The following is a 10369-nucleotide window of genomic DNA, read 5'->3' as shown; positions in this document are numbered from 1 at the left end:
ATTTTACATGGATTTGAACAGCACTTTAGATCATATTAAAGGTCACATAAATTATAGTTATCTACGCACTGCAAAAACAACAACACATGACCCCTGTTTAAAGTGACCAATCTGGACATACATTATCCATGTCTGCTCTGAAAGGAGAGATTTTAGTTTATTTGATTCCTTTGCTTTTTGTGTGGATAATATTAGCCTATAAGATGACGAATTACACAGTTAACTGTGCACTGTTATGTAAGCTGATTAACTTACTTTTACAACTTCCCTTATGAAATTGAACCATCAACGTATCTTAGTTAAATTATCAAGTTTTCTATAATATAATACTTTACTGTAATTATTCTAATCATTATTTTATTATATAAATACATAGTCTATCGAGGTTTACAAAAACAAATTGTAGCTTATCCACTATATTTTGCAAAGCGAAAATAAGCTATTTTGTGTGAATGTGCAAGACTTCCGGTGGACTAGTCGTTGTCTGTAAATAACTAGAAAAAGAACAAAGAACAGTAAACGGTAAGATGTGTTTGTAATAATGATAATACATAAAAATAACAAGATAACATATTAGAAGCAACTGACACCGGGCTAGAAGTGATACAGCCAACATTGCCTATTTTTTGTCATGCAACAACAATAAGGGTTAGGTGTAATCACTAATAAAACACAGTCTAATAGGTCGCAGATGTCATTTATAGTTACTCTCCGGCCGCAGCTGTATCTAGCCACAACTGTTAAAACTGCGCATACAAGAATAAATAACAAACTCTCCCTGCGCATTTCCGTCAAAATAGAAGCTCCACGTAAAACTTTATTATTATTATAGTATTATATTTATTTACTTATTCGTTTAATTTGATAATAATAATAATGTATAATGTATTTCTTTTCAAAATACATTAAAAAGTGCAATTGAAATCCAATTTTTATTGAAAAAAATATTGTTTTTTTTTCACCAGTTCGTTCTGTCTGTTTTTAGCGAAATAGTGCACACAGAGTTTCATGGCAGTACATTTTAGGTGTGGCAAAAGTTCGTGTTGGCTTCAGTCAAGGGTTGCCAGGTTTTCACAACAAAATCCCCCTAACTGCCTCTCAAAACTAACGCCAAACTAACCCAGTGGCGCCCCGAGAGGTAAAATATCACATTATTCGTGTCGCTTCCGCTTCTGCTTCAGCTTCAGCTTCAGCCCGCTGCAACAAAGTTACCCGATTCCGCGGGAAATCAAGTACTTGGCAATCCTGTCTGTGGGGCTGTCTGTCGTGAACGCGCTCTGATTCAATAGCCACTCCCACCTCCATCATCAGCCGCGCGCGCTCAACTCGCTCATAAACTCGCGCGCACAGACGACAGACGCATCCTGATCGAGTTAACTAACCCATCTACACCGCAGAACAGCGTTAACTAACCCATCCAGTCACCGCTGAGCAGCTGGGGATAACAGCGAATCGATCAGAGCAGTAAACAACCGTCTCTTCGAGAACTCAACAGGTGAGAAGCACTCAGATCAATACTTTCTATATCAGCCATAAACACGATTCACAGAGCGACTTGATCGGGTTCAATGTTTTTAAAAAAAAATTATTGTATTGTATTTATTTGATTCTATTCTGTCGCTCTGCAGCTGTGAAATGAACACGAACAGCCTGGTTTAAATCATTACAGTAATGTGTTATATAATATATATTAAATGTGTATGTATGAAGCTGAATCACATTCTCTCGCGCTCGATCATCAGTGACTCATGACTCATGAATTACAGTCACGTTTGACTCGAAGGAAACTTCATTGATTGTCAGAGATCCACTTCTGTCGAACATGAATTAACTGACACTTAACGTTGCTTGGAAGTAGTTGTAAATTTGTGGAATATTATTATTAAGTAATTAAATGCTAATTAATGTTTATTTTTGCTGTCTCAGGTCACAATGTGTAACATGGAGCCTCTTTTACCTGGATTCAGAAACGCACTAAAGGTGAGAGCAGTGCGCGCGTGTGTGTGTGTGAGAGTGTGTGTGAGAGTGTGTGATTAGATCAGGGACTGGTCTGTGCTGCCCTCTGATTGGGGCTGGCACGGAACAGGAAGACCATATATGGTCGTGCACTCCCATTGGTGGAGCAGATTGAGATTGCAGTGACCTCATGCACGAGGCGTGTCATCTGGGTTTTCTGGTCTGTGCCGGTCTGAACTCAATAACCAGTTTCCTCATCTACTGTCTGAAGTTTATTGGTGTAATTAGTGAGTGTAATGTCATGTAAATGTTTAAATGATCCTGTGTTTTGTTGCCTCAGCGTCAGGCAGCGTTTGAGCTGTTCGAGGACCCCATGTCTCTGTTCTCGGGGTGTTATCCGGTCGAGGAGGAGCAGGCGGCTCAGGAGGTCCCGTCCGGTCTGGACTGTCTCTCTCAGGGTAAATAACACCAGCAGAACCCCACACACACAGCTGTGTGTGTATGTAAGCTGACATCGATCTCACGTGTTCTGCAGATGTCGGGGTGTGCTCCGTTCCTCTGCTGACCCCCTGCAGTAAAGCCCTGGTCAGTCAGGCGCTGAAGGACAGCTTTAACGGCTTCTCCAAGGTCCAGCGTGTCTGTGGGATCTCCAACAGTGAGTGTCTGCTCCTCTCTGCTGTGTGTTTAGAGGACGGATGTGTTCCTGACGCTCTCTCTGTCCTCAGACCCGTGTAAGTGGACCAAGCAGCACGTCCTGCAGTGGCTGTACTGGGCGTCCGGAGAGTTCAGTCTGACCAACATCAACTTCTTCAAGTTTGACCTGAGCGGACAGGAGCTGTGTGACCTGGGCAAGGACGGATTCCTGGATTTGGCTCCGGATTTCGTGGGTGATATCCTGTGGGAGCATCTGGAGCAGATGATGAGAGGTAACGGAGGACAGCGGTGTCAGAGTTTGCCTGGCGAGATATGAGCTCACGTCTGATTGGCTGTGCTTTACTTCCTGCAGCGTGTCAGGAACAGGAAGAGGCCAGAGTCTTGAGTCGCGATGGCAGCTGGTCGAACGGTGAGTCTACACCCGTTATGTTTACGTTCTTTCATCCTGGTTCACAAGTGCATTATTAGATCTATTCTGGACAGAATCGAAGCTTTAGGTGAGAATAGAGGCTGAAGCTGAATTAAAGCGAATTTCACTCCTAAAAACATCTATGTTTTCTGTCTGTTGACAGTATTTTCTGATTTACAGAGTAATAAAAAAGAGTCTGGATTCATCCAAAATATATGCAAATGAGCACATATTTAATGAGACACTCCCTCATTGGATATTTAAACACTGTGTAATTGTTTGCTGTGCAGGTGTGGGTCTGGAGGAGTGTTCTCTGAAGGTCCCTGAGTCTCGTGGCAGTCTCCTGCGGGATCTCTTCCAGACGTCGGAGGACTCCGGTCTGCTGTCGTGTGGTCAGGAGCTCTCTCTGTACTCCAGACCTCAGCTCAGCACGGTCAGCGTCAGCTACATGAAAGCGTGTCCAGGTCAGATCTCGCTGGTGTCTCTGTCTGTAGAGTGTTTGATCTGGTGTGTGACGCAGTGCTCTGTTTCTCCACAGTCTCGTCCTGCGAGCAGACGTCGGTGGAGAGTGTGGAGAGTGTGGATGGCTCTGAGAGTGTCCTGCGCTCCTGGGGCAGTCACTCATCGCTCGCTGATGCCCAGCGCGTCCCGTCCTACGACAGCTTCGAGGAGGAGCTGGTCTCTGCTCCGCTGGGCCTCAGCAAACACGGCCTGTCCTTCAAAGACTACGTCCAGGAGAGGAACGAGCCGCTGGAGCAGGGCAGAGCCGTGATCCCCGCCGCCGTGCTCGCTGGATTCACCGGTGCGTCTCCTTCACACCGCTAACACCGGCTTCAGCTGCGCTTGTGTAAAGAAACACCTACCGTTTGGGAGGGAAACATTTTGGATGCATATCAATTATATGAGCATTAGACTTCAAACATTTTGCTGTTCAATAAATGTTACAAAAACTATTCCAATTTTAATATAACAATACTTTTTAATTAACCAAAATGAAAACGCATTTGGAAGGAAAACTAAAAAATAATATTTATTAATAATAAAACTTCTGAATTACTATTCTGACCACTAGTTAAAATATCTACTGATCTGAATAAATATTCATATTTACGATTACATTTTTTAAAATTATTATTTTAATCTCTATTTAAAGTATGCATTGATATTAAAAACTCTTGATTAATAATAAATATTCGGCTTTATTATTCTAACTAAATTCTAATAAATTATTAATAATAAAAAATCTTATTTAAAATATGCATTGATGGGAATAATAAATTATTTTTTATTATTATATTATCCTATAAATATGTGCAATGATAGGAATAATGCATATCTATATTGGTCTAACCCATTTAAAATACCAATATTTATTACTCATATCGATGCACATTTATTAATAATAAATACCTACTTGTACGCATTGATTTATGATTATTTATAACAAAATTTAAATGATCAAGTAGTGAATTTATTTTTTGTTATGACTATTCTTACTAGTAAATTCTTATTTTTTTAATTAATTTGCATGCAGTCAAGTTTTGTTTTGTTTTTGCAAATGAATACCTGATGTGAATTTACACTAACGGCTTCCTAAAGACATGTCTAAAACCATCATGAAAATGCATGTCTCTGAGTCTTCAACTGTACATCTTTGGTGCCGAACAGGAAGTGGCCCCATCCAGCTGTGGCAGTTCCTGCTGGAGCTGCTGACGGACACCAGCTGTCAGAGCATCATCAGCTGGACCGGAGACGGCTGGGAGTTCAAGCTCACCGACCCCGACGAGGTGAGGACGAGGAGTCTGCTTTAACATCTACTGTTGAACGCTCATGAGCTCTCTGTGACCAGGATGTTGTTGTGTCATCAGGTGGCTCGCCGCTGGGGGAAGAGGAAGAACAAGCCCAAGATGAACTACGAGAAGCTGAGCCGAGGTCTGCGCTACTACTACGACAAGAACATCATCCACAAGACGTCAGGGAAGCGCTACGTGTACCGCTTCGTCTGCGACCTGCAGAACCTGCTGGGATACACGGTGGAGGAGCTGCACGGCATTCTGGGAGTTCAGCCGGACACCGAGGACTGAAGCGGCGGCGGGAACCCTGCGTCACGTCCAGACCTCAGCGGGGGTCTCTGTTTACGGGGAGCGACCGGAGCGCGATTCTCCTTGCGGTTCTTCGGTCAGCCGAGCGTTAAAGACACTTTTAAACACTTGACACTGGGTTTGATCTTTCCACGCTGTGTTCACTCAACCAGGTGATTCCTGTAACAAAGCAGATTAACCAACAGACGAAAGCCTGAAACGCACAGAGAGTTGATTTTCCGGGATTGCCTTACAGACGGCTCTCTTCGGAGAGAACCAGCGCTGATCTTTCCATTCATTCACACCTGGATCTTCACATCTGGTGGCCTTTCTAACGGAGAGACTCAATCACTCTGAACTTTGATTTAGCTTTGATCTGATGTCGAATGTTGGTGCAGGATTTTGCGACCGCTTCTGTTTTTCCTGATATTCCTGTGTATTTTGTGAGTGTTTCAGTTCATGAGATGATCTGTGTATTTATTGGAGTCTAGCTGGACTGCGGAGCTGTTCTGTGTTGTTGCTGGTTTTCGCTCCGGCCAAAGGGACGTGGAGATTTCACGTCTGAATGTTTACGTTTACCAAAGCTACGAGGCGTTTGCTAGACGCAGAACTGAAAGCTGCTTTCGTTTCGTACACTGAAGACCTTTCAGGATCAGACTGTAAATTTATGCTGTATATTTACTCCAGACTTCTACACTCTACATCTGCGTTACTGTAGAGACGCCGGACTATTCTTCTTCTTCTTATTATTCTTCTTCTTATTATTATTAAGAGAATTTATACAGAAACCATGTGATTGTAAATGTGTTTGTATGTATTTGGTTGTTTTTCTATATGTTTATTTTGCAGATGATTCTGAAAAGAGCTTTATGATGATGCGATTTATTGATCCGTTCAAGTGTTTTTAAGAGAGTCACTGCAGCATCTCTTTATTAAAGAGCGTGCTGAACATCCTCTGATCCGTGACTTCACACCGGTGGAAACATGTTCAGCAGGATCTGTGTGTTTGAGAGCCGTTAGACTCATGAGGATCTGTTCAGACGTGCATCTTTATGTCATGCCAAGTATCTGTCAAAGTCAACAAATAAATTCTTGTTAAATGATGTGACGTGTGGAGCTGTTTTTCTCTGAATGTGTGTGTGTGTGTGTAATTTCCAGTGAGTTTAGTAAGAAATCAGATCAGTGGTTCTCAAGTTTTTTGACTCCAGGCACAACAATTCAATAATATATTATTCTTCCAAAACAACTTATTTTAGTCTTTTTTTTAAGTGTATGGATGCTCATAGTTTCTGTTCATTGTAGGATCCCAGATTTTTAAGAGCTCGATCTGTTGTTTTTAGTTAACTTCTCTAGCTCTAGAATTCACTGTTTTGAAATCAAACTTCCTCATTTAGGCTGATTTTCCAGGCTGTGAATCACAGTTCTTCAATGAGAAGGTGAATTAAATCATGTGATTTTTAGTTCAGTCGTGACAAATCTCAGGGTGATTATTTCAACCAGGATTTATTGGCATGAAATATACAGAAGCTTGATTTTGGCGGACAAGATCTGCTACGCTGCTGAGCAAATACAATAATTTGTTCAACTTAGTCCAAAATAACGAAGGAAGGCTGCTGCAAGAAATGCAGATCTGTGCAGGTGGTGCTGGGGAGGAGGAGGGACTACATAAGCTTTCATAATCACGCACAGGCTAGGATACAATATACATGTGGATTACAGAGTACTCCTGATTGGCTGGTGCCGGACCCCTGGTGAGTGTGTTTGACCCATAGCTCCCAGACATTAAACACACACACACACACTCAAACACTTACACATACAAACACACACACACAGCTGAGTCAACACTCATAATAAAGACTTAACTGATGCTCTCGATGCACAGGTGCCCTCTACATATGGGCTGAAACACACACACACACACATGCTTCACTGATGTGTGTGTGTGTGTGTGTTATCGTAGGTTCTTCCTGTGAAGAGATAATAGCCAATTACAAACACAATGAGAGATGGTTTATCAGCGTATGAACAGAATGAGTGTATCTGAGACGGGAAAGAACGAGAAATGAAACTGATTATTATCTGTTCAGGAACCAGTTCTGCAGCATCTTTAACTCCATCTAATGATGTTACAGCTAAACACACCTCATCCACAGGCACTTAAACAAACACCCATCATTTCACTATAACTAAACATTCTATACATATACTACAAACACTAGAGTTCATATATATTTCATGTTACACATCTCAAATAAATTGGACTGTTCATTATTCTGAATCAAGAACGTGAACGCACACGATGGAGTCTCATTATTACGGTAATTACGGTACGGTGTGAACACTACTGTAATGAATCTGCAGTGGTCAGGAGGTACAGCGGTCATTTGTAGGAGCTCTCAGTAAAAAAAAAGTCAAAACAAAGGACAAAACACTTTTTAAATGCTGAACCCTCTAAATTACTACTAGTAATTTCAACATTGTCTGAATGCATCTTTAATCCTGGGTTAAAAACACTGGGTTAACTTTCTTATTTGCATATTTTCAGTGTCGTTGATTGGATGAACGCATCATGTGACATGTTTATGTAAGGGCCCTAGCATTGGGCATCCTGCTATTACCAAAGACTGTATAACACCCAAGATGTGTCACTCGAACAGTTTTGAACATAGATATGTATAATAGATGCCTGGTTAGCAACTGTTACTACGGGACGCTATATAAGCCTTCTCAAACTTGATATCGTTCACTATAACAGTAATATAAGTTACAAAACTCATAATGTTGAGTTTATACATTTAAAAACACAAACCAACACAAGGCTATCCCATTTCTTCTGGAATTTAAATCTAGAACATAGCAAAGGCAACAACATTTATGAGACAGTTGTTGTCAGATTTCATTGGTGATTTCAAATATTACATTTAATCTAATGCTTGGCGAACAGTTTTAGAGAAAGGAACAGACTTTTTGAGATTTAAAGGGTGATAACTAAATTCTTCTTAACTCCAATTGACACTTCTTTTATTTTCTCCATCAATCGTTGAAACGACCGTTATAACACGACCGTTATAACACGTGCGACGGTGAAGCGCGCGCTTTTCTCTCCTGGGAGCGGATTCATAACCGCGGTTTTAAAGTGTGGTTTAGAACGATGATGATAACCCGGGGTTAACTGCGGTGTGAAGAGGCCTTATGAACGGGAGGCAGTAACGTTAAATGTCTCAGTTTACTGTTTTTCCATGCATTCCGTTATTATTCCTGTGAGCTCCGTCTGCGATCTGTTACCAGTGAGCCGCTCCGAGCCGTTCTCACCGAGACGACCGTTACTAACGCAACAGGAGCCTTAAAGGGGCAGCTCACCCAAAAAATAATCATGTACTGTATGACTTTGTTCTGTGGAACATCAAAAGATATTTAGAAAAATGTCTCTTAAATTTGGATGTCAGTGGGGTCCAGTTCTTCAGTTTATCTTATTGTTATTTTGTTAAAGGAGTGCTATTATGCTTTTTAACTTTTTTTTAAACTTTAGTTAGTGTGTAATGTTGCTGTTTGAGCATAAAAAAGATCTGCAAAGCTACAAAGCTCTAAGTCCACTTCAAAAAGAGATATTTTATTTAACAGACTTTTCAAAAACTACAGCAAACGACTCGTTTGGTCTACAACGCATATTTTCCAGGATTTGTGATGTCACAGATATCGACGAATGGGACGAGTTCCTGTTGATCTGCACTAGAGAAGACATCAAGTGTTATTACTGTGTCAGAGACACGCTAGCTTTCCCAAGACAGACGAGCTTAGAGTGTTTACAATCAACCGGTTTAAATCACGCTCAAATCGATTTGATTTCGATGCAGTATTTACACTGAAGCTCGCAGGCGGCTGAGAGCCTGTTCTAGTAACCCCCCCCCCCAAAAAAAACAAATCAAGACTTTGTAAAAGAGCATAATAGGAAATTCAGTATAAGTCATACAGATTTGAAGTAACACGAGGGTGAATAAAGGATGATAGAATGTGTATCTTTAGGTGATCTATCCCTTTAATGAATAATTGCAGAGTCAACACACACAAACACACATCTGCATCTCTACTGTACTCAGAGTGACTCATGAGTGTTTCTGAGTCAATGGGTTCTTGTTCAAACTCTCTGTGCTTGTGTGTCATTTATATATGCATGTCATCTGTAGAAGCAGACAAACACACACTCTAACACACACACACACACACACACACACACACACTCTAACACACACACACACACACACACGTTGTTTACTATACTTGTGAGGACTTCCATAGACCTCTGATGTTTTTATACTGACCTAACAATATTTTATATCGCCTAACTCTACCCCTAAACATACTCCTCACATAAAACTTTTTGCATTTTACTTTTCAAGATAAACTTCATTTTGCATTTTTAATAATTTTGTTCCTTTGTGACGACCAGCCGAATGTCCTCACAAACTCAAATATGTAAGGTTTTACTATCCTTGTGGGGGACATTCGGTCCTCACAACTATAAACACACACACACACGCACACACGCACACACGCACACACACACAGTTTTATTGGGCTTTTCCCTGTAATGTAATAAAGCCCAGTCATTAAAGCAGCTTGACGTCACGCTGTCATGGCAACCAGCCCACGTTTCATTAAAACACTGCAGTGAGTCCCGGAGACTTTATGATTTTATCTTTATTTCAGTGAGCAGGAAAACACAGTTCATAATTACACAGAAATATGATATCAGCTGCTGAAACATCAGAAAAAATAACAATTTGTTTATAAAATACATGAATTATAATGTATATTATAAATTATATCTATTATGTACAACCCGAATTCCGGAAAAGTTGGGACGTTTTTTAAATTTTAATAAAATGAAAACTAAAGGAATTTCAAATCACATGAGCCAATATTTTATTCACAATAGAACATAGATAACGTAGCAAATGTTTAAACTGAGAAATTTTACACTTTTATCCACTTAATTAGCTCATTTAAAATTTAATGCCTGCTACAGGTCTCAAAAAAGTCGGCACGGGGGCAACAAATGGCTAAAAAAGCAAGCAGTTTTGAAAAGATTCAGCTGGGAGAACATCTAGTGATTAATTAAGTTAATTGATATCAGGTCTGTAACATGATTAGCTATAAAAGCTTTGTCTTAGAGAAGCAGAGTCTCTCGGAAGTAAAGATGGGCAGAGGCTCTCCAATCTGTGAAAGACTGCGTAAAAAAATTGTGGAAAACTTTAAAAAAATTGTT

At 40.6% G+C, this 10369-nt stretch overlaps 1 protein-coding gene across 1 annotated transcript; it reads left to right on the top strand.

The window, feature by feature from the left end:
* Positions 1-1337: 1337 nt before the first annotated feature.
* LOC132132919 (protein C-ets-2-like) lies at positions 1338-5353 on the top strand. Its single transcript, XM_059545487.1, has 10 exons — positions 1338-1495; positions 1927-1980; positions 2297-2414; positions 2492-2611; positions 2682-2882; positions 2963-3019; positions 3310-3477; positions 3540-3821; positions 4688-4806; positions 4888-5353. Exons 2-10 carry the CDS (start codon positions 1933-1935, stop codon positions 5101-5103), a joined length of 1329 nt encoding a protein of 442 aa, XP_059401470.1. The 5' UTR covers positions 1338-1495; positions 1927-1932; the 3' UTR covers positions 5104-5353.
* Positions 5354-10369: the final 5016 nt, after the last annotated feature.

Source organism: Carassius carassius, chromosome 49 (genome assembly GCF_963082965.1).
Source record: "Carassius carassius chromosome 49, fCarCar2.1, whole genome shotgun sequence".
Lineage (NCBI taxonomy): Eukaryota > Metazoa > Chordata > Actinopteri > Cypriniformes > Cyprinidae > Carassius > Carassius carassius.
Note: the sequence above shows the minus strand (reverse complement) of the source record. Positions and strands in the feature narration are given on the sequence as shown.